Consider the following 25,030-nt stretch of genomic DNA (forward strand, 5'->3'; position numbering starts at 1 on the left):
CTAAAACAGTTCGAGTACTTTATATCGAAGAAACCATCAGTATTTGCTTCCTTGCCACAATACTAACAATTAACGGTTGATTACCGTTGAAAAACATCGATTATTTAGAAGTTTAACGATAAATTCAAATAAAAACACAATCGGCGAATACAAATAAATACAATAACAAGCACACCCGAGAAACACGGACGTCTCTGAATTAACAGATCGTGTCGGTCGGAAATCTAAGAAAACGGAAAGTAATTTTGATCAAATAGAAGTAAATTTTAATATCTTTAGTAAACACGCCTTTTTAGTAGACATAGAATGCCAAACCTTTTAATACTGTAATACTAAAGAACAGCTCCATCCAAATATATAAATATATACAGGGTGTTATGTTAACATTTTTAGTAAGTTTTAAAAATAAAATCAGAAAACAGCCGAATTTTTTTAATTACGCGCTGATAGAGATATTTAGTGATATGCAGTTGGCAGCATTGCGTTACGTATAACCTCATCTGTAACGAAATATTCTTGGATTGTTGATATCTCATTTAGTTTTCGTGATATTAGAATTTGAATGTAACGTGTTTAAGTGTTAGTGATGATTTTTGAAAAGTGTAATTTTCTTAAACAACGACGCAACGAAAAATTTTGCTTGAAACTGGGGAGCACATTCAGGGAAACGTTTTAACTTTTGGCACAAACTTACGGACACGATGTTCTGGGTCGTACACAATGTTACGAATGGTTTTCACGATTTAAATGGTCGTCAATGAATTGAAGATGATCCTCGATCAGGAAGGCCTTCGACTTCATCAAATGATGGCTCCCACGGTCAAAAAGACAAAGATTGACTGTCAGAGAAATTGCAGAAAAGGTTAGCATCTCATTTGGGTCATGCCATGAAATTTTGACTGAAAAATTGAACATGCCGGACTGCTTCGCGAAAAGTTGTGAGTAGAGGCGGGAAATTCTTTGAAGGAGACCAATAACGTATAAAATTAATAATAAAGTTTAAAAAAATTGAGTTCGGTTATTTTCTGAACAGACGTCGTATTTCCATCGCTCTTCCTATTTCTATAGTGACAACAATTTGCCCTCTTGGCATATTAATAGCGATCAGTCTACATAGGTACTAGCAATAGCAATTAGAGGCTGCTTGCTTTCCCCAATAAATATCCCGTGTAACTGCATCCGAAGCCGTTACCTAAAGTTAAAACAGCACTAGGGGAATAAATCGCGTATAAAATAACGGTACGCTACCTTTTGGAAAACGTTGCCCGTACCAATCGTAAACTCTCCGATAGCATCAATATTGTTTATAATCAAAGGAGCGATTCCCGAAGAGTGGTTTTGCGAGTACGTGTGCATCATTTCTATTATTGTTACATCTCGAGTTGATGTGCACCTTCTCTGAAAGCGGTCGACTGCGGTAGAGACGTAAATAAATCATACGGTGATTCCGATGCTTGTCTGCTGCATGCTTATGCAATGATTGAATGTTAATGGTGTATTAATATTTATCTATACCTAATGAAAAAGTTGCTTTGAGCTTTGGACGCATTATCGTAACAAGTCGTGGTGAAATATGCGGAAATATCAATTACATTATTTTAAATAGAAACGTAAACTGTTTTCCTTCTAAAAATTCTGATTAGCTTAAAAAAATTATATTGGACTTTTAATTAGTTTTTAATTAGAGTTGTGAGAACGAAAACAGAGGTGTTTTCGAAATCTACATTTTTAGTTTGAGAAGTTTGTGTTTAGACAAAACTAAATTTATAAAATGAACTCCTTTACTCATCCTTTTGGAGTTATTTTAAATTTGTTACTTCTTTCCGGTGCAATATAAATACCTAGTTAAATAAAAAATATAATATACAGTTAAATGCTATTAAATTATAAATTAAAAAAATATATTGATGAAACAATTGACGAATCTTGAGTTTTATTTGTGTTATAAGTCATCATAGTAGATTTATGTAATTTATTTATTGCATAAAAATGTCTAAAGGGCAAAGCCTAATTACGGGATAAATTACAATGTAAGAAATACACTTGAAAAATATAAAGAATTAAACAAAAATACAAATGAAAAATGTAAACCAAACAGTATAGACAACAGATGATGGAACAAGGACATTTAAATAAAGGGGACTTATTTATTTACATTTCTAGATGAAGCCTGGTCTATTCACAGTCTAATTGTATCATTGTTATCAGCTGTATAATTATACTGGAAATGTACTTAATATTTTTATCGCAATTTTCATCACAATTGTGAAAATTATTATTATAGGATAGTATTATTAAGTTATGCATACAATATTGTTAAATTCTGTACATATTAANTGGTGTATTAATATTTATCTATACCTAATGAAAAAGTTGCTTTGAGCTTTGGACGCATTATCGTAACAAGTCGTGGTGAAATATGCGGAAATATCTATTACATTATTTCCAATTAATAGAAACGTACTCAGTAGGGGTTCGAAAATTAACCTAAACGTATCATTTTCTTCGTCTAAAACCATAAAAATAAATAAGGACGGAGGTAATAACCTGAATTTTCATACACTCTTGTTATTCTGACACGTCGTCAGAAGTAACTTGCTTCACTAATGACGCAACAGGTGTTTCTAATACATATTTGTCAGTTCCAGATAGCCGATTGAGAGGGAGTTGATATTTTTATTTATTGTTTTGTATTGCACCCAATCTTGAGTTTCATTTGTGTTGTAAGTCATCAGAGTAGATTTATATAATTTATTTATTGCACAAAAATGTCTAAAGGGCAAAGCCTAATTACGGGATAAATTACAATGTAAGAAATACACTTGAAAAATATAAAGAATTAAACAAAAATACAAATGTCCTTGTGATGGAACTTATTTTGGAAAATTCTATCTGCCATGGCCGTAACCAGGGGGGCAGGAGACCACGGCCCCTCCTAATTTTTGCTGCATGCTGTAAGTTTCAAAAATTATATTATTATTACTGGCCATTCGTTCTGTATAGTTTTAATTAATATAAAAATTTAAACAACAATAAGTATATTATTTATTTTGGCCGTTTTTGGCCATTTTGCACTAAATTCCTTGGTTTAACCATATATTCTTGGTATTTCTGAAACCTTGATTTCACATACTGTTTGTTCAATAACTGGATCTCGCCGCCCTTCCCTAGGAAAATGTCTGCCTACGCCTATGCTATCTGCTGTTAAAGATTATAAGACCTATTCAGGAAAATCTGTACTGTTTTAATGTATTCATCGATGGCATTTTTGAAATATATTTTTTCAAATGTTGCTATAGTGCGAATTGAAAAAAATAAAAGAAATTAATAAACTTCATCGCAAACATCACTCATAGGTTGTTTTTAACACTTATTTGTTTTTGCTTGCTTTGAGCTCTTAATCGAAAGTAAGTAAATAACTAAAAAACACTAATCACAATTAATATTTGTGTACGTTTCGAAAGTTTTTCCACTTTTCAAAAGAAGCATTTTTTAACTAAAATTGACAAATATGACAGTTTATAACATATTAATTTTTCAACTTTCATATATGCTTGAGATAGTTAATATTTTGTCTACAAATAAAATCTCTTGTAAATTTTTAAATAAGAATATGGTTATCGAGATAATTGCAATTTTCGATATTTCTGCAGTAAAATGCAGGTACACAAATAATGAGTATTTTAGAAGTCTGAAGAATTTCCAAATCTCATTTTAGAACTTGGCAAAGTTTATTAAGAAAATATTCATAATGTTTCATGTTTATTACTTACTTTGTACTTTATACCCCTACCAAGACAATTCACCTATTTAAAATGATTTCGCAGAATTAGGTTCATCGTAAGGTGAGTAATACTTATACTTAGTTATTCTTTTCACACAGATAGAGAACTTCATAAAAATGTGACTTGCAGTTTGAATTTCAGATGATTTCCCATGATATTCTGTTTGCCGTTTGATTGAATTTGAATTATTTTTGTTTTATTCATGCAATGCCTAATTGCTTAGAAATAAGAAAATATTTATAATAACTTTATTAAATTGTCCACGCAGAAAAAAACAATAAAAATACAATTTAATATATATACTTACGTTAAATATAAAATTATTTTCAAAAAAGTTGTTGGAAAACGTAGAGCATAATTTTTATTTATTTATTTAGATTCTATTTAATTTAACAGGTTTTCCTCCAAATACAGTAATAATAATGATTTAACTAATATTTTCAGTAAGCCTAGAAAATTTTGACTAACAGCAAAAGAAAAGGTGAAGAAGGTTAACAACAAATTTATATTTATCACAGTCAGGATGATAATATTTTCATTAGGTACCTGTTATGAATACCGATATGTATGGCATATGTGGCATAAAAGTAGATTTATTGCTGTGACGTCTTTGACTGGTACTATAAATTAATATACCTAGCAAGTCAAGTTTTTTATCTATTTCTTGGAGATGATAATAAATTTGTGATTTCTCTTACGTATTATTGCTCTAATGCGCAGTAAATACTGCACCTGAATATGTATAACATTTTCTTGAAATGTTTTGGAACAACTAAAAATGTAGCAATATGTATACAACAAGAAATAGTCTTTATCTACGATAGTATTAAATGTGATAGTTTTTTTTACCTTATTTCCACCACTGCCCTCACAGGTCCTAGTCCGAGAACAACAAGGGCTGATCAATGGTTTTTAGCTAAGACTAAGGAGGTCTTATTGTTATAAAACTAAATTGCAAATTGATAAATGTAATCAAATTGTGTTAACTTTAAAAATTTACTGTAGCCGTCCTAATCAACCGATTTCAATTTTTCAAAAACCATTTGAAAGTTCGAGCGGTCTTTTCTATGTGAAAAAATTTTCAAGTATCTAGATGCTTTATTTGAGGCTGTGCAACATTATGAAATTTCGAAAAAAATTTTCAAAATTTTTTTCAAAAAATTATTTTGCGAAAACTATCCAATCGATTTTAATTTTTGGTGTGTTGTTTTATTATCCGCTAAAAAAATATCCAAAAAACTTGATTATTTTGCCTTTTTTCATCAATTATTGCTATTTTGCAACATCGGTAATAAATTTAAACATTTTTAACCTACAGTATATTGTGCAAAATTCAATTCTAAAATTTTTTTTCCTCTTTAATGTTCTTCCAAAATGCATATGTTCCAAGATATAAGTAAAAAACTCAGATAAAATAGATATTTTTAAAAAAATTTTAAACATTTTTGCAATTTTGAAAATGTTCCGGACCTCGCCCAGATCTAGGGATCTACACCTTTATTATGCGAGTTGTACTGAAGGTATTTCAGCAAAAATTAGCTTGCCCCCTCTTACATCCAAGAAGTGGAATATTTCGACAGATCCGTCCTGGTCTAATTTGCAAGGAAGGGTCGGGATAGAGTGACATTATTTTTGCGGATTCTATCGTCCACAGAAACGGGGATGAAGGAGAACCGATCGAAATTTTTTTTAACTACTTAGTGGATTTAATATTCTAGGATTGTTTGCCACGCATTTACTTACCTTCACTGATTTTTACAAAAAATTACAGCCTACATGCTGTTATACGGCTAACGCTTTTTTGAATAAGATATGGTGAGTAACATATGCTACAAACTGAGGTTAAAAATGTTATTAAAACATAATTCTATAGAGTACAAATTAGTTCCACCGAAGAAACACGATAATTTCTAACGGAACGATCTATCTAAATTAAAACCGAAAAAATCTGTTACACTACTTTATCGAATCTATTTACATAGAACAGATGTGAGTTTAGTTAATCTTTTAGAACTTTATAACACAGATATTAAAAATATTAATGAGACATTCTCCTCTCCTTTAACCTCGAGAGGTCGAAGTGAAAGACATTTTACTAAATTCTCTTTAATTAGCGGTTTTCAATGTTTACTTTTACTGCAATCGTTAACGATTTAATATGTTAATTTTATCTTGCAAAACTGTTCACATCTTAAGAGTTTTTATATCTCAAGAACCGACAAATATTTTAATTGAGTCCGTGTTTTAATTTCAACGAAATAATAAATATACGCCAATGACTTATTTCGATGCATGACTTAATCCTCTTTCTTATTTCACCACCTATCTCTATATTTTTAAAATAATAAAACGAAAAAGTGACGAGAAAATGTTCTCTAAGCATTTTAAAAACGTCTATGATATACATGAGTAATTTGACTTCATATAAATAAGACATGAGAATGAGAAACATTAGAGAAAATCTATGTAATATAAACTACTGCAAAAAATTAAACTGTAAAAAAAGAATTTCCAAAGTCTTTCCGTGATTTTTGACAAACTGTATTTAGGTGAGAAATGTCCGTATCGGGAATTAAAAATAAGCATTTTCAAGTTGTAAGATTCTAGTTTTTAGATCTTTCGGTCAAAATTTGTAGATTATCATGCAATTTTAAGAAACAGTGCGACAATAGTTATTTACGTAACAAGTCCGGAAAATACTGTTTTTTTGGACGAGTTGACAAAATTCTAGGACGAGCCGTAGGCGAGTCCTGGAAGTCTGCGAGTTCAAAAAAACTGTTTTCGGACGTGTTGCGTACACTATTTTTTCGGCAACCATGTAGAATAACAAATTAATGAGACACATTTCTTTATTATATTTTTTTGTAGAACAAAATTTCGAACATTTTAATTCTTATTTGTATTAAATATTGAAATTCGAACAGAAGATAGGTACTAACAGAAACATTCTAATTCTTATTTATATTAAGATTTATAGTAAAATTTGAGCAATTGCTAATATTGAAAGGGTTTAATTTGTTTGAAATGCTTGGTATATTTAAATGCCTTTTGTAGTCAGAACAAGAAGGTAAAGTTTCCGTTTCATATTGATTGTTTTCATCTGATAATTTTTGAATGGTCTTGGCAATTTTAATTTTGTTTGTTAGTGAATTGTCTATATATCCTTCAGCGACATTGGTAGACTTCCAGCCACCGTGTCTCTTCAAATTTGTGATGTTTCCACCATTATCAGCAAATATCGTCGCTGAAGTTCGACGCATGCTATGGCCTGTGTAATTTTTAGGATTGGGTAAATTTAAAAATTCTGCAATTCTTAATCCGAGATTCCCAAAACTGTGGATACCAACGGGCTGAATCGAACATTTTCCTTTTTTGTAATTCACGAATAATCTGTTATGTGGAGTATGGGATGGCCGTAAAGATAAATATTGCCTATACAACAGCAGGTTTTCTTGCCCAATTACAACAAAATTTCTCTCAATATGTGTTTTAGAATCTGGTATTTTCACGAGCAACATATCTTCTTTGTCGTTTATTAGATCAATTGACATTTTTGTTAGTTCTTCCCGTCTACACGCACCGGCTAACCCAATAATTGTTGCTACCTGAAAATGAAGCAAATTAAGTTGATACTTTTATATCCTACAATCGTAATATTTTGTTAAAATTACCTTTAGCATTAGATATGTTTCATTATCTGCTTCTCTAATGAATTTGTTGATTTGCTCGCTGCTGAAGACTTCTGATTTCTTTGCTTTATAACCAACATTCTTCCTTTTAAGAAATGCGATTACCTTTGGGAAAGTGGCTATGTTTACATTTTTCTTCACTAAAATGGTACTTTTCAACATAGAGTACATGCTCCACAGGGTAGAGGATTTGACAGTTTCAGATTTTTGCGCCAAGTAAGCTAAAATTACATCCTCTGTAATAGTTTTGCATTTCTTCATATCCATCCATCTCGTGAACAAATCATAAACGTTTTCGTACCTGGACTTTGATTTTTCAGGCAATAATTGTGCTGTAGCAGCAGCTGCTGCATTGGAAATTTCGTAAGGCACATTTTCAAACTCACTATCGCTGTTGCTTTCCATAGTTTATTGCGACAATTGCGACCAAAAACCATGCAAACTTTCGAAAATTAAAATGTCAACTAATTTCACTTCAGATAGCTGTCAGTCGTTATTTCGTTGCTATGGTAATGTTCAACTGCATTTATCAAAATCATACCTTCCAAGATTTTCATATTCACAATGACAACAACGATGTGATTCTTCCCGGCCTAGTCCGGGAAGTGCGTACTTCCCGGACTAGGCCGAAAAAGTGCTACTTTCTCAAGGAAAAAGCGTCCGGGAAGTAGCCACTTCCCGGACGGTTGCCGAAAAAAATTTTTGCAATTTCTTTTTAATTTTTTTTCCACTAAGCTATTGCATGGATCAGATAGCTTGTTAGGGTCACGTTTTTTGAGCTTAAACACTTCATAATTATGAGTAAAATGGAAAAAAAAATTTTGAGGTTTCCTCACATTTTTACCGTATATAACGTTTAAATCGGTGAAAACACAAAAAGTTTGAAATTTTTTTTTCAGAGAAGAAAAAGGGTACCTTTGAAAAAAGTGATTACAGACTGCACAAAAATTAATTAGAAATTTGTCTCAAAAAATGGTATGAATTGGGGTTGAAATCTGGTTTGGGTCATCAACTTTAATTTTAATTTAATTAAAAGTTGATGAACAGAAGCATAAGGACAACAATTGGATTTTGTTTTCTTCAGTGTCCGGAAGGTTTTCCAAAATAAAAACAAAAAAAACTTTTCAATTTAAACGTTATTTGCGGTAAAAATGTGTTCCATTTTAATCATGATTATGAAATGTTTAAGCTCAAAAAACGTGACTCTTTAATTTTTTTCAAAAGTTTAACTGTTTGAAACAATGAGGCGGTTTGTTAGATCGAGATGAAACATCACAGGGTTGTTCTGGGTATATCGAACTGTAAAAGTCATTCATCACATTAGCCATTTCGTGAACATTTCTAATCTAGCCATCAATTTTCTGAAAAACCATTAATTGCCCTTTTTTCCTGTTTTTTTTTTAAATTCGTGTAAAAGATGAAATAAAACATTTTTCCGAAAAGTTGCAGCAGCATGTTATAGGAGATTTATTCCAGTTTTCGAAACTGCTCTTCAATTCTCTGTACGACCATTTGTCGCCGAGATATCGATGATCGAAGACAAAAGGATCCTTTTGCATTGAATGTCCGATATTTCGATGAAAAACGGTGGTATCGAAATTAAAAAAAAAAGAAAATTGAAGCTGAATAAATAAGCTATCTGGTCCATGCAATCTTAGCTGAAAAAAATTTGTCCAAGTTACGACCATTTTTCATCTAAATACGGTCTGTCAAAAATCACGGAAAAATTTCGGAAATTCTTTTGACCCTTTAATTTTTTGCATTAGTGTATTTCCAGGCTATTTTTAATCAGTACATTTCGTGGAAATCATATTTATTTGCAATATATTTATGAGAGAAAATACTTTATTAAACTTTCTCAACCAGAAATAGATTTTCATTATATTATTGGTATAATCAGTTACTTCTATGGAAAAATGTTACNGTGGAAATCATATTTATTTGCAATATATTTATGAGAGAAAATACTTTATTAAACTTTCTCAACCAGAAATAGATTTTCATTACATTATAGGTATAATCAGTTCTTATATGGAAAAATGTTGCAATAACAGTTTCTTCTGAAATCCGTCGGTTGAAAAATTTATAAACGATTTAATAAATAAATAAATCATGAATGTATTTTTTATCTTCCCACTGTTTCTTTTTGAAAAAGTGTCATGCCATGAAATTTTGCTCAAAAACGGCAGCAGATACGAAAACATTGCAAGAGACATTTCTAAACTGAATGTAGAAAAGACCGGTGGTGTACCGGAAACAAATTTAAATTTGGAGGTTTGAAAAGGGATCTGAAAATTATTGAAACTTTAACACCCTGTACCATGGAAACGAAGCATTTACGGTTTCTATGAACTTTTTTACGTAAAATCATGCGTTGATTCATGCCTCTGAATAGAGATATACTATTATAAAACATCCTGTATTAATTTATACTATTAATATGTATATGTAAGCCGTTAAGGATGAAGATAAAAACATGCTACATCCTTTGAATAGCTTCTTTCAAGAGATATAAATAATTACATGAAAACGCGCCATTAAATATAAATAAGTAAATACTTAGATGTATTTACATAAATATCAGTTATTTGCTCTTCTGGCTTTCTATAATCGTACAAATCTATAAAAAATCCTAGCCAGACACGAAACATGTGAAAGTAGAATCCGATCGCAGCTTATCTGAGGCATAAAATATCACGTTCCACTTTGTCGCGTCCTTTAGGATGCACTAGTGGTCGTCAAGATGAGATTAAGATGCTTTCTTTAAGTGTACTCGACTTTGTCTCAGATGTAAGTTTTGCGGAGCTATCTTTGTCGTGTACAATATAACCTAAATTAAATGACCTGGTATCACTTCGTGCTTTACGCACTGTGAATCACAGTCGACTCTTATTTCAGACAGAGACAGACAGACGGAGACAGAGATTTAAAAAAGTTGGATAGTACAAGAAAACGTATTATCTTGCATCAAGAATTAATTTTATTTTCTTTATTTATTGGGTAATGGTGAACAAAATTTTAAAAAAGCAAACGTGTACAAAATACACATCACTATACAGGGTGTTTTTGAATGGAGTAGCATAAATGATACCAGTGAATCTACATTTCAAATGAACGCGATCTGCAAAAAATCGCCTTAGTAAAATGTTCACCCATGAAGAGATATGGGCCATCAAAGTTTCCAAAAAACGAAAATTGGCTGTAATTTGAAAACCGAACGAGGTACAAATAACAAATTTTTTACAGGTTGTTTACTAATACAGATGCGAGTTTTCAACTATTTTTCGAAAATTTTAACCCCTCGAAAGGGGTTGAAATAACCACCCCTCAAGCCATTTTTTGCCATAACTTTTATATTTCGTAAAAACTCGATATCCAAAAATACGCATTAGATAAACTGGTTCTTTTAGAAACTTTTACCTCTCTAGCAATTTTCCTTTAAAACTTTTCGTTTATTAATAAAAAAATAAAATGTATTACCATTCACCTCACACCGTATATGATTGCAATCAATCAAAGAAAAACTAAGTGTGCTGCTGTCATGCCAGTTGTCACAATTAACTCTTCTGTAAGTTGTCACTGTTATCAGCTAAATACTTTTTGGGTGTAAATTAACAAGAATTATGCCAAATTTTACTAATGATGAATATGTGGACATGCTACAAGTGTATTTTGAATGTCGCAAAAACTGTGCTGCGGCAACAAGAGCGTATAATGAGAGATATCCAAATCGTCAAGTTCCCCACAGACAAACTTTTTCGGCGGTAGAACGAAGACTTCGGGAAACTGGAAAAATACAGCCGCATATTGAGGGTACCGGCCGAAGACCTACTGTTCGTACTATTTATCTTGAGGATGCAGTACTTGAAGAGTTTGACGAAAATCGTCAGACTAGTACGAGAAAAACAGCAATGCACTTAAATGTGTCCCATAGTGTTGTTTGGAATATTGTCCATGATAATTTATTATATCCTTTTCACCACCGGCCAGTTCAAGCTCTACTTGAACCAGACATGCATAAGCGAGTTGTTTTTTGCGAATCGTATCTTAATATTCTAAGAAATAATTTGAATTTTGCCTCAAAGATACTTTTCACAGATGAAGCAACTTTTCAAAGACATGGTTTAACCAATATGCACAATCTTCATTCCTGGGCTCATGAAAATCCTCACGAAGTATCTATGACAACATTTCAACATAATTTTAGTTTAAACATTTGGGCAGGAATTGTAGAAAATGTGCTTGTCGGCCCTTTTGTTTTACCTCATCGACTTGGTGCTGTTGAATATTTGCAGTTCTTAAATGAGCATCTACCACCACTTCTGGAGGAAGTACCATTAAATGTACGTCAGGCCATGTGGTACATGCATGACGGGGCTCCTGCTCACAGCACTGTAGTAGTTAGGCGGTGGCTTAATTTAAATTACCCGAATCGTTGGATAGGTCGCGGCAATGAGGCACCTATCTCTTGGCCTGCACGTTCTCCCGATCTAACGCCCATGGATTTTTTCTTTTGGGGACATATAAAAAGTATTGTTTATGCGACCCCAGTTGACAGTGTTGAAGAGCTACAGGAAAGAATATTCGCGGCGGCTGATGAGATTCGCAACAATCCCATAATTTTTGCTCGAGTCCGTAACAACTTTGATAAACGTGTTAGGTTGTGTTTAGAAAGAAATGGCAATTATTTTGAAAATGTCCTTTAACTAAGTTTTTTGTTTTTTCTCTTTTTGATAATAAATTATTTCTTAGTTTCGTTTTCATTGTACTTCTATTTAATAAAAGTTTCTGCGACATTCAAACAGTTATTTGTGCAACTACTGTAAAGAGTGTGTATTTGTTGTACGATGCATGAAGTTTGCAGCTCGAGACGAAGTTGAGAGCTGCAATCATGTTAAGTGCAACAAATATGCTTTTTGCACATGTTGCACGCAACATTTTTTCTACGATTGTTTTTATTTCAAATTTTATTTAACAGTATTTTACATAATATTAAAATTTTAACTGACAACTGGAAATTAATTGCGCAAATTGTCAATGTCAGACGTTAGGTACTTATGGATATGCTTAGATTAAACTTGTAATCAATATTTTTTTTGTACTACTGTAAAAAAAGTTAAACTTTTGGCACAGTAGGTAGTGCAATAAGTAGTAAATTTTGCACGATCGTAGAAAAAAACACTTGTAGCATGTCCACATATTCATCATTAGTAAAATTTGGCATAATTCTTGTTAATTTACACCCAAAAAGTATTTAGCTGATAACAGTGACAACTTACAGAAGAGTTAATTGTGACAACTGGCATGACAGCAGCACACTTAGTTTTTCTTTGATTGATTGCAATCATATACGGTGTGAGGTGAATGGTAATACATTTTATTTTTTTATTAATAAACGAAAAGTTTTAAAGGAAAATTGCTAGAGAGGTAAAAGTTTCTAAAAGAACCAGTTTATCTAATGCGTATTTTTGGATATCGAGTTTTTACGAAATATAAAAGTTATGGCAAAAAATGGCTTGAGGGGTGGTTATTTCAACCCCTTTCGAGGGGTTAAAATTTTCGAAAAATAGTTGAAAACTCGCATCTGTATTAGTAAACAACCTGTAAAAAATTTGTTATTTGTACCTCGTTCGGTTTTCAAATTACAGCCAATTTTCATAATTTTTTTGGAAACTTTGATGGCCCATATCTCTTCAGGGGTGAACATTTTACTAAGGCGATTTTTTGCAGATCGCGTTCATTTGAAATGTAGATTAACTGGTATCATTTATGCTACTCCATTCAAAAATACCCTGTATATCGCGCATTTTTGTTGAAGTTTCGAAAATCTAATGACTTTTTGTTTTTAATTGTATGTGACGGTTTAATTTTGCTTGTTTTTGTCTGTAGTTGGAGATATCATATGATGAAGTGGCCATGTGAAACATTTGAATTTTTTATATAAATGAATGTATTATTTCTTATTTTTTAAATTAGCTACAGAGCATTTATGAATGAGTGCAAAAGTGTATAATACCATAAAATGGGTTCCCTTCGTATAGATATACAGAACTATTCTAAATTTAAAAACGAATCGAATCGGCATAAAGTTTTGTACATTTTTGCTCATTTAACCATTTCTGTATCTCCTAAAATAAGAAAGATACGTATATTAAACAATTAAACAGTTGTAAGCTTGTATTGGTGTTTATTAGGAATGACAGCCGGTTACTAGATATTGGGTGTGTAGTTCAATGCTGATTGGGGCATTAGGTAGTTGTTGATTCCCACAATATCATAAATTGAAATCTTCACTTTACACAGATCTTCCTTTTATGGTACCTACGAAATAGCAGGCCACTCTCTGCCATTACTACAAAATTGAAATGGCACTTTCTGAAATGAAACTGTTTCTGAAATATACCTTGAAATGATGTAATTATAAACATTTCATTTAAGTACACCTTATGTCTGTTTTAAGTTTAGTGAGTACACCTATAAGGATAACTGTAAGTTTTTGCGACCTACATAAATTGTGTTCCTACATGCGTATGAAAAAAAATGGAAAAAAAAAGTTGGTCAGATGTTGGATACAATGATCCATCAAATGCTTTTGTTGAATTCTTGAAATTAATACAAAAACAGGTGGTATGCGTGAGAATTTTAATGGTCTGCAAAAATGTGGACAAGACAAATGAAGGAAAAGTATTTGGGAGGAACTGTGCTGAATTAAATTTGTATAAAGTCGATAAGGATTTGTTGAACTGTTTACAATACACAGCTTGTTAAAGTTTTTTGAACAACAATTTTTAAAGCATTTTAGATTAACCTCAAATACGCCCTACACATCTGTGTTTATACCAGTTAAGTATAACTGTTACATTGAATACCTGTTAATATAATAACTATCGATTATAATTTATCAAACAGTAGATACCCTGAACGTGAAGTCTAAATTGCAGTACCTAGATTTAATCTGATGTTGCATATGTCCATTCGCGAGAATTCTGTCATATCTTAAATCGAACGCCGAGCCGTTTATATCAATTCCTACTCACCAGGTGAAATATGTAATTAGACAGAATAGGAAAATATTGTTTAATTTATAGCTCACCTAACTATATGGCTGTAATTAGGCACGCAGGTACGTAATTACTACGAATCCAATTATTTCCATGGTACTAGGCATTAAATATTGAAAAATAAACAAGTTTTAAAATATTATGTGTTATTTATGTTCTTGAAGTTACAAAATATTACAACAGTTAGGAAAAAGCATTTTGAAAGTTATTTGTCTTTAGTTTATTGGAATATACTAGAAACAGTTGTACTTGTTAATAACACATAAGCTAAATTACTTATAGAAGATATGTTATTTTTATTTATAGAATGACAAAAATATTTCAAGTCGATCTTCATACTTTTGGTAATTGGAAATCATTTGGTATAGGGAGGAATATTATAATTAAAATAAGAAAGCAACAATTCTTGAGGTGTAGCACGAAGGTGATGCATTCCATAACTAATAAAATGAAATATTTCCATTATATCTTCTCTAATAGAATATTATTATACATCATAAATGGGACTCCAAATAATCGATGCATATTATAGTTTAAAACGTACAAATGCTACATATAACACATTTAAGAAACTTCACGTTCTGAAAGTCTTTGGAATTGCATAAATTTTTAAAAGCAGACTAAATTAAATATGTTCATCAAATAATAATTTAGCATCAAATGTAACACTAAAGCCAGTAAAGGCATATCTCTATGTAGAAAAGATTCAGAAATATTATGATCTAAAGTAGTTTTGCGTAGACTGTAGGATATAATTTTATATTTGCACAAGAGTGGCCCCAGTATAGACCCATGCGGAACCCCTGAAGATTGATAGAGTTTATCTGATTAAAAGCCACGATATTGTACGTACAGGTATCTATTACTAAAACAAGAGTAAAATAAAAATAACAGAGCAGATATGATTCTAATTTCAATGTTACTATGCTTTAGAAACATCGGTATATACAGCAACAACCAATACATTATTTAAAAAAGTGAATAACGTACAAAATTACCTTTTTTATGGGAATTCTTTAAAATAATATTTAAATAGGAGAATTATGATTTTTTTAAAGGAGTTTTCAGAATCAGGAACGGCCCGCACGTTCGCCGGACTTGACACCGATGGATTATTTCGTTTGGGGTGCTGTTAAACAAAAAGTCTACAGGTGCCAGTTGATACCCTACAAGATCTAAGACAGCGAATAGTCCAAGCGTGTCGAGAATTAATTCCAATTTAATTTTTTTATAATTTAATGAGTGAGTCCCCATAACTCCACCACTGGTTGCTTGCGGGACTTCTACTTCTATGGAAAAATGGTATCTTATAAGAAGATGCGTCATGCCAAATTTGGCTTAAATAGCCTTCTTCATTTAGAAGTTATTTAAAAAATTCGATTTTTTTAAAAAATCTTTAACGCCCTATATTTCGAAAATGAAGCGTCTCTGGAAAAAAATTTCTTATTTTTTTATGAGGAATATCTCCTTAAAGTTTGTCGACTTAATCCTGAAACACCCTGTATAATAAAAGCTTTAAAGGTACTGTACCCAAAATATAGTGTTTTGAAACAAAAGATTTTAAACATTTAATAGATGAACTATTTACTGTTTACTGAATAACAATAACTTTTGGCTATTTTCAAGGAGAACAACGATAAAAACAAAAAAAAACTGGCTGACATAGACATTGTTAAACCTATCCATTGTCTCTGTAAAACAACTGACACTTTATTTGATTGCAGAGAAATTTAAGAAAAGATTAAACTTTGGTGAGGAATGTATTCATTTTGCTTATAATTTATTTTAAATGTGACAAATTAATTGTAGAAATTTAAGTTGAAATTCCATATACACCATATGTTTCAATAATCATTTTAAATATCAAATTGTCACCTTTTGGCAATATAAATATTGCATTAACAATACCTAAGTTGGACATTCTAGTTTCCGATACTGTATTATTTATAATTCCAGCGGTGTTTAAAATTTCTAGTTTTGAAATGACATCGATTTTCCTGTTGACCTTAAATTATGAATTACCAGGAACTAAATTTGGTACTTACAATAAATTTTTTTAATTTTGATCTTAAATTCATTTTCTTACAACAATTCATATTCATATATACTTATGCCAGCATCTAATTTCAATACGAAACACCACAATTAAACTAATTAAAGATTTATTATTAAAGATATCGTACTCACACGTGTAGGGTCTTCCTTTGTATGCAATAACTTGCAGTATAATATAAGCACACCTGATTGGAATTAATATTGCAAATTGATTTGATCATTTCCTTTTACAGCTATACTTCTATTGTATACTACGAACTGTAAATATTCGTTAAGGATTACGTAGAATTCATATTTTATTCAAAATCCTCATTCGCTAAAGTATTTTCTTCATTATATTGCGTTTTTATTGAATTCAAAATGTATTCCTTTGTAGCAAACAAAATACAAGAACTAAGAACTGACTTTTTTTCGTAGATCTCTCCTGAATTCGACACTTCGTTTAGACACGCCCATTTCTTGGGTCCAGAAGTTTGTGTTCTTATCTTATTGGCGGGAACCCTGAATGTCGGGACGCTTTGGCAAAACTATGCCATGTTAATAATTACCTAATTGACTGGACATTACATTTATCTAAATAATTTTGAGACTAAACTTACAAATAACCCTAGCCTTCCTCTAGTGACTCCGTACGGGACGGATTAGTCCATCAAATTTAATATATTCTTAATAGCTTAGAAAATCCGCCTAAAAATCAGCTATTTGATCTATTCCTTTCCTTTCCAATTATTATCAATTTAACAATTTGATTTAATTCTAATTTGGAACCTCTACACTCTTCTCGTGGTTTCGCGCGTTATTAAAAATATGGGTTTCTTTGTTCTGTCCCAGAATAGGTTGACGCCTCCCGGACACGACAGATGACTGTCACATGGCCCCGACTCTAAGTGAACTTGTTCAAAAAAATACTGCTAAATTTCTCTGAAGGACGACGCTAAACCTACTTGAGAGCCCTTGACTTTCTATAATTAGTGTTGACTGAAATATTTTACTTTTTGGCCCATCCGTTCCGAGAACTAACCAATAAATTACTACGCGCCCCGGCTTTTGTTACAGTAGTATGACGGTATGATAATAAAAAAACTTTGACATGTCTAACAATTGATTTACAAGTCACTCTTGCCATATAAGCCAAAACAGCTACGAACATATGCGTCATCTCAAATGATAAAGGTATTTTGAAATTTAATGTATGAAATTATTTTTCAAAATATAAAACTGAAGGATTTTGAGGTAAGATGTAATTATTTCATTTGAAGCTTTTAATTTAATTCCTTTTGTTTTGTCGATTTAGCCTTTGTTTTTCTATTACCGCAATTAGCTGAAGAATCTCATGTTTAAGAAATGAAATTCCGAAGTTAGCGGTAGCGAAATTTCCAATTTTTTCAGCTCCTTTAACTGTATGCGACGTTAAAATAGAAAAGGAAGTTGTTTTGTTATTCTGGTCCTATAAATTTTAAAATGACCATCCTTGAATCGCAGTGGCATAAAAACCGTGTTACAGCAAGTGCAGCCTTCGAGTACAAGCGATCATTCCTCGAAATGACTTGGCGGCTGGCCGATGGCTGTTTGCGCGCTGGAAAAGGAATTATCGGAATTATCTGAACCATTAGATCCTCTTGTCACGCATTTGGATACAAGCGCGCGTTGAAATCAAATGATTATTTGTTATTTTGCAGGAATACTGCGATTTACGTTTACGTGTTTGCTATTTTTTACACCGCCGGTTATTCTATTGGCAGTGACGCGAATAAGTTAGTTAATTTTTTCCATACCGTTTGCGAAAACAATTTTATACCGTTTATTGGCCTGCTTCTTCTTTTTTTTTTATTAATATCTCCATTTGTTACTGCATTTAATCTCTCTATGGGATATCACAAAGATGTCAATTTTCTATGAAGCAGTTCAAACGTTTTTATCGAAAATGTCGGTTTTATTTTCAGTTCAGCCAATTCCAAACATGGCATTGCTAATTCAGCACAGGAATATGTCGCTTTAAATGCAGTTCTATACACTTCAATTTACTGCAACGCCTTATGTTTCACTGGTTGTGATTATTAAAAATAGTCACCATTTTTTAATGGATGTAGCCACACAAAATGTGTACAATTTGTGCGCTGCGTGATGAACACGTCAAAGCAGATTAATTTCTCGGTTATGTTTTTAAATTATCGCTGTCGCTGATGACGAGCATTGACCGCTGTTTTTAAGTGAATTTAATAACACTAGATAGAAATTGATTAAAAAATGGTTATTGTAGTAGAGCATTTACAAGGGAGATAAGAAACATCCACACCTGCAAAACAAAACTCTGAACAGGCGGAACTACAAAAAAAATTTAAATTGGGTCATATTTGCATGGAAACTACATTTGACCTTCAGAAAAACTTATAAGTTTGTTTTCTAAATTGCTACGTATGGACATATTTTTTAACCTTTTTTCATAATTTTCATACTCCGCCGCTAGATCAGCTAGTGTACGAGTAAAACTACATTTTGTATAGAATTTTATATTTTTTTAATAGTGTTTTTTAATTTAATAGTTTATTGTGCTGTTAACCTCACATTTAATTTCCCGCAATGAAAATATCATGATCTCGGACTTAGATATATATTTAAGCAAATAAGCTTATTAGCGGTAAACCATTCATTAACAGTTATTGAGTCTGAGGGATTGTATTAATTAAATCTAAGAGTATTTACTTCTTACTGGCAGACATGTGTCACCAGCAAACAAATTTCCCAGAACATCATTATCCAACGTGTTAAGTAGGTCATTAATATAGGTTAAAAATAGTATGGGCCCCAATATTGATCCCTGGGATACTCCGTGTTTAACCAGTGTTTTCAAGTCGGATTGTACATTATTGTAACACTAATAGCTGCCTGAACGACCTTTTCATATTAATGGTCAACTTGTGGTTATAGTGCTAAAATTATCTAGGTATTAAGATTAAAAACTGATATAAAAAAATTTCAGTGCTCTTTATTAACTCCATATTTTAAAAGCATCTTTCTATGTCAAAGTAGTATATTAATCGTATGTATTTACTGTTTTTAATATACAGGGTGTTAAAAAAATAGTGTAACATATTTAAGGAGGTAATAGTATGAACCAAAATAAGCAGAAAAGTCTCAATAAACATGGGTCCGCAAAGTAACGGTTGCGGAGATATGGAATGTTTTATGTTTTTAGCCCCTTTTTTTATTTTGCAAAAACGTTGTGTATTTTCTTATAATAGTTGGTTGATGTTTAGTGAAATAAACAGTACGTATTTGACAGTTGTTCTCAGTGCACAAGTTTTCTTTCGCTATGGCTGGTTACTCTAACGCAGAATTAACAGACATGCATTTCATGTATGGTCGTGCTAATGGGAACGCCACCGAAGCGCGACGTCTTTATGTTGACGCTTATCCAAATCGCCAGATTCCTTCACAACGCATGTTTGGAAGAATTCACCAAAGATTGCGTGATACCGGTTCCTTGAGCAAACAGTGCCATTTATCCGGAAGACCAAGGTCGGTATCCACTCCTAGAGCAGAAGAAGAAATTCTAGCACTGGTAGAGCAGAATCCAGGTACGAGTGTGCGGAGAATATCAGCCGAGGTAGGAATTAGTGGTCCTCTTGTTTGGAGAATCCTTCACGAGCAACTGCTTTATCCATACCATGTGCAACGAGTACAGGCCTTAAATCCAATAAATGATCATCAAGCACGTTTGGTTTTTTGCCGCTGGTTTCTACGTCATGATGCTGAAGACCCTCGTTTTCTTGCAAACATTCTTTTTACTGATGAGGCCGGGTTCACAAGAAATGGAGTGTTTAATTTTCACAATACGCATATTTGGGCCGACGAAAATCCTCATGCTCTAATAGAATCTGGACATCAGGCACGTTTTTCATTAAACATTTGGATGGGTATTGTAGGTGACAGGTTTCTAGGTCCTGTTGTTTTACCAAACCGATTAACAGGCGCTGCTTACCTCAACTTTCTGCAGAACACACTGTATGAGTTTTTGGAAGACATTCCTTTGAATCAGAGGCAACAAATGTGGTTCCAGCATGATGGTGCTCCAGCTCATTTTTCCATGGCCGTTAGAGAGCATTTACACCAAACTTTTCCACATAGATGGGTAGGAAGGGCCGGACCTGTTTTATGGCCTCCAAGATCGCCTGATCTGAACCCTCTAGATTTCTTTGTTTGGGGATATTTGAAGACATTAGTGTATGGTACTCCTGTAAATAGCCTGGAAGAGCTGCAGCTACGGATTAATCAAAAGTGTCAAGAAATCCAAACCAAGGAGGGTGTTTTCGAAAGAGTTCGAATATCGTTGAGACGAAGATGTCGTGCCTGCTTGGAAATGGACGGAGGGCACTTTGAACATCTTCTGTAACTTTGTTTTTTGTTTGTTAAAAGCTTCCTTTGTCGGTTTATTCCTAATAAAATAAAATGTTTGAAAAACGAATAGTGGTCCATATCTCCGCAACCGTTACTTTGCGGACCCATGTTTATTAAGACTTTTCTGCTTATTTTGGTTCATACTATTACCTCCTGAAATATTTTACACTCTTTTTTTAACACCCTGTATAATAAACATAGCTTTTTGTGTGGCCTTAACATTAACTTATAATATTGTTTACAAAAATTGCAACTAATCCTCAGTTTTTGAAAAGAGTGGGTGCACTTTAATTGTCTATTATTTTCTTATATGTAGATGTAGCCTCTTGGAGCTCTGATATAAAGTTGTCGTAAAAGTGGATTTAGTAACTACTGTTGCTTGAGTATCAAATTATTCATTATCTAAATGTTAAAATGCTAAAAAAATTATACAAAATGACTTTTTGTAGGTTAACAGAACCCACGCTTGAATACAGATGACTGTCTGATTCTCTAATGACATTTTAGAAAGCATTTATAAATCCATAGATAAAACACACAGGTGGTGTAAAATTTAACTAATAATGCTAAAAAAAACTCGTTAATATTAGTGTAAAAAAATAACAAATATTACAGTTGTGCAGAAGTGTTAAAAATGAGTTACAGAAGTACAAGTTTAAAATAGCAGCCTGGCTATTAATAGAATAGTAATGTCGAAGACAGAAACATACATTTTTGGTATATGTAAATTTCCTACATTTAATCACTAGCTTTTACGTCTTTATTACTATTATAAAAAGTTGATATTTTCTCGAACATTGATCAGTTTTAAAGGTAAATCTTCACGTCAAAACAGATTTTCAATATGCTTTTTAATTTTTGAGTTATAGTCATACAATGAAGCCTTTGATATTTTCGCTGACCCCTAAATATTGACACTATATTTGGATTTTGTCACTTGCTTTTTTAATATCAACTATTTTCGACTTAAAGATAAATGTAATATGTTTTATATAAGTAGAAATCATGATTGCCTGTCAAAAAGTAGAAGTATAACTGTTTTTTTTTTAAATTAACAAAAATGGGATGAAGCAGGCCATGGCTAAAAATGAATGAACTACACAACAGAATTTGATACCATCGTACGTGGTGACTATAAAAACTGAATGTTTTCTTCTTTTGTTATAGAACATAAATATCAATAAAAGTTTTATAGTTAGAACAATGAAGGCAAAACGATAAACATTAAATTTTATGGTTTTGGGATAAGTATAATGTGTTTTACTTTCAATTAACTAAATATGTGGAAAAAGCACAACATCTAATTTTTTAAGCAGTTTCTATTTACGTCACTATTTATTTTTCTCTGTAGTATATAGGTACTGTGCTAGCCATTTCTGGATTACAACACAGATAAAGATGAGGTCTATTTTTATGTTTTTTAAAAGAAGAAGTTCGTTCTCCAGATATCTGCATCAACGCAACTATTTTACAATTAAAGACTTGCATTCTCCATTTCTTATTTTCTTATTATAGCTAGCTGTGTAATGAAACCGAGGCCAGAATGATATACAACAATAACAGTAAATTTTGTTTAGTAGTGCATTTTGTAGTAGTGGTCAATTTTATCCCTCTTTAGTTCAGAAAAATAGAACAACTTAACATTTTTACTTTTTAAAATAAATACGACAAACTGAATATTTTTGGGAAGTGCACAACATCTTTTTAATTAGAGTATGACAATTCTGGTTTCCATTAAAGAATTTAACTTTGATTTGTAAGTTGAAAATCTTTTATTAATTGTAACTCAAAAACTAAAAAACATTTCATACCTGAAGATTTTTCTTAAAAAAGTGGACAAACTTCGCAAAAGCTTTCTAACTTTAATAATAATCAATACAACCCATCATGACATAAAAAACGCTGTACAGAGCAAGATGCGTCAGTAGATTATTCAAACATTACTTTTACTTATTGCAAAATAGTTTCCAATTTATTAAAGTACACCTGCATACAAAATTTTGTGTAAGCTATTTGCTTTACATGTTACTATAATCACCTAATTTTATTCTACATTCATGTTATTTTTTACCGAACATCTATGATGTTCAAAAACTGAGATTAGGAACATTAGCGAAATAATTTATATTCAATATTCATTTCACAACTGACGTGAAAGCTGGTATGTTCTCAATTGACTCGTTTTGAATATTTATAATAATAAATCTATAATTCCAAATCGTTCAAGAATTTTTAAAATACTTAAAACCTAGTAGAAAATAAGACTTTAGTAGGTATATGTTGCAATATCTACAGTGTTCATGGTCTGAATATTAATTCTTCAGATATACTTTTCATATGAATCTAATTATTTTTAAATGCAAGTGGAACAAAAGTGGAATTTTTATCTTTACATCCATTGTACACGTAACAAATTCCCTGTGAGCGAAAAATGAATGCTCCATAATTTTTCTTCGCAATGCAATTAAAAAATTTCACTAGACTAACTAATGTTGTTGAGCACCAGTAAGGAATTATAGATATAATTGACCGCCGTTTGAAAGTGTGCTTAAGTAATTCGATGTTATTATATCAATAAAGTTTATTTGATTGATATTACATAAACAAACTTGTTATTATTTTTAGTTTAAAGTAATTATAATTAAATTATACTGACACGTTATACTGGAACTGGAGTAATAACGTAATGATATAATTAAATCTGTTTTTAATAACAAATATCTCAAGTGCAACTGGGTAATGGGTAAAATATTATTGCAATTTCGTAATTGAAAACGCACTTAGTGTCACTGAGATATCTGGATCAAGAAAGTTATAATGCGGATCTATAAATGTAAGGCATTGCTATAATTAGGAAGTTATAAACACAGAAATTGATATGCTGGCAATGTTTAGAATTAATTGACTTGTTTTTAACTTTGTCGTACAAAAAATTGAAGTATTATTATACCAAAGGTGATCTAAATTGTCTCCTGCTGTTTTCGGGAGCAATAGTACATACAAAAATAAGCAAATTATTTTCTGAAAGTGGAAATGGGCAATAAAGGTATACCTCTTTAACGTGTTATTTTTTTGGCAATATCTTGAAAAGTTCTTAGAGATATATCATTCATATTTTAAACTTAAATTCCACTTTTTTAAACTTAGAACTCCAGACTCCTGGACACCAATTTCCCCAACTTTGTTATTCTTACTCCATTTTTACTTACCATGAGTCCATATTAGATAACTCTAAAAAATAATGACACTGCATTGTACATGATAAGGGTGCAGTATCTGCTTCCGTAACAAACTTCACACAGTAGTATTTGAAACGCTCATTTTAATTGCAATGTCGCGGGTGCTGCGGCTCGGGTTTTCCTCGACATGATATAAAATACCTTCATTCTTCTTTAAGACACATCATTTTATCCACGACTTTCATACGTTGAGTTAATTCTACCGATGTCCCACTATCTTTCAACATCTTTTGTATGTAGAGAGAGAGAGCACATTTACTATTTCCGTATTTTATTTTATCCCTATATATTATTAGTTGACGTTGACGGCTAATCAACTGTCACTGTACTTGTGTTAAGATTGAGTATAAATTTGTATATACCCACAGTACCATCATATTCATTAAATAAAACCTATATTGGTTTACACCATGCAAATAACCACACTGAATTTGGACTAGTTACTGCATTGTAAGCAGTTGATCAGTTGATTAAGTTGGACGATGCAGTGGCGGCCTAAATTTCGCGTAATAATTCTTGATTCATTTTCTGAAACACATGGCACTTTAAACCACAGATTGATAAAAAATGTTTACTTTCACTTCCTCTATTGCTCCTTTGAAGAAACGCACTTATTTTCGCAAAAGACATGTTCGCTGAAGTGGGTACGTCTTATTATTAATTTTTGGACATGAAAATATAAAAAAAGTTCCACTGTTTTTATGCGTTACTATAAAATATCGAGAGACAATTTAAGAGTGGTAGCAAGCGGAGAATTGGAAATTTTAAGGAAATTATAGTTTCCAATTGTATGCCTTTTTAGG

General features: G+C 31.8%; 2 protein-coding genes across 2 annotated transcripts in view; one reads left to right on the forward strand and one right to left on the reverse strand.

Annotated features, from left to right (window-relative positions):
• The window catches only part of LOC108917509, a 107,963-nt gene that overhangs the window by 28,151 nt on the left and 54,782 nt on the right, over positions 1-25,030 (forward strand). The gene's annotated exons all lie outside the window — the stretch shown is intronic.
• LOC111691342 lies at positions 6,708-8,042 on the reverse strand. Its single transcript, XM_023453971.1, has 2 exons — positions 7,457-8,042; positions 6,708-7,390 (listed from the first exon to the last, which is right to left on the reverse strand). The coding sequence occupies exons 1-2, from the start codon at positions 7,877-7,879 to the stop codon at positions 6,734-6,736; spliced, it is 1,080 nt and encodes a 359-aa protein (XP_023309739.1). The 5' UTR covers positions 7,880-8,042; the 3' UTR covers positions 6,708-6,733.

The sequence above is a fragment of the Anoplophora glabripennis genome, unplaced genomic scaffold, assembly GCF_000390285.2.
Source record: "Anoplophora glabripennis isolate ALB-LARVAE unplaced genomic scaffold, Agla_2.0 scaffold57, whole genome shotgun sequence".
In the NCBI taxonomy this organism is placed as follows: Eukaryota; Metazoa; Arthropoda; class Insecta; order Coleoptera; family Cerambycidae; genus Anoplophora; species Anoplophora glabripennis.

Excerpts from the sequence above, each read along its gene's own strand:
- LOC111691342 (XM_023453971.1), bottom strand. The coding sequence starts at position 7,879 with ATGGAAAGCAACAGCGATAGTGAGTTTGAAAATGTGCCTTACGAAATT. Across the intron at positions 7,391-7,456 it reads AAACATATCTAATGCTAAAG|GTAGCAACAATTATTGGGTT; the intron begins GTAATTTTAACA and ends CTTCATTTTCAG.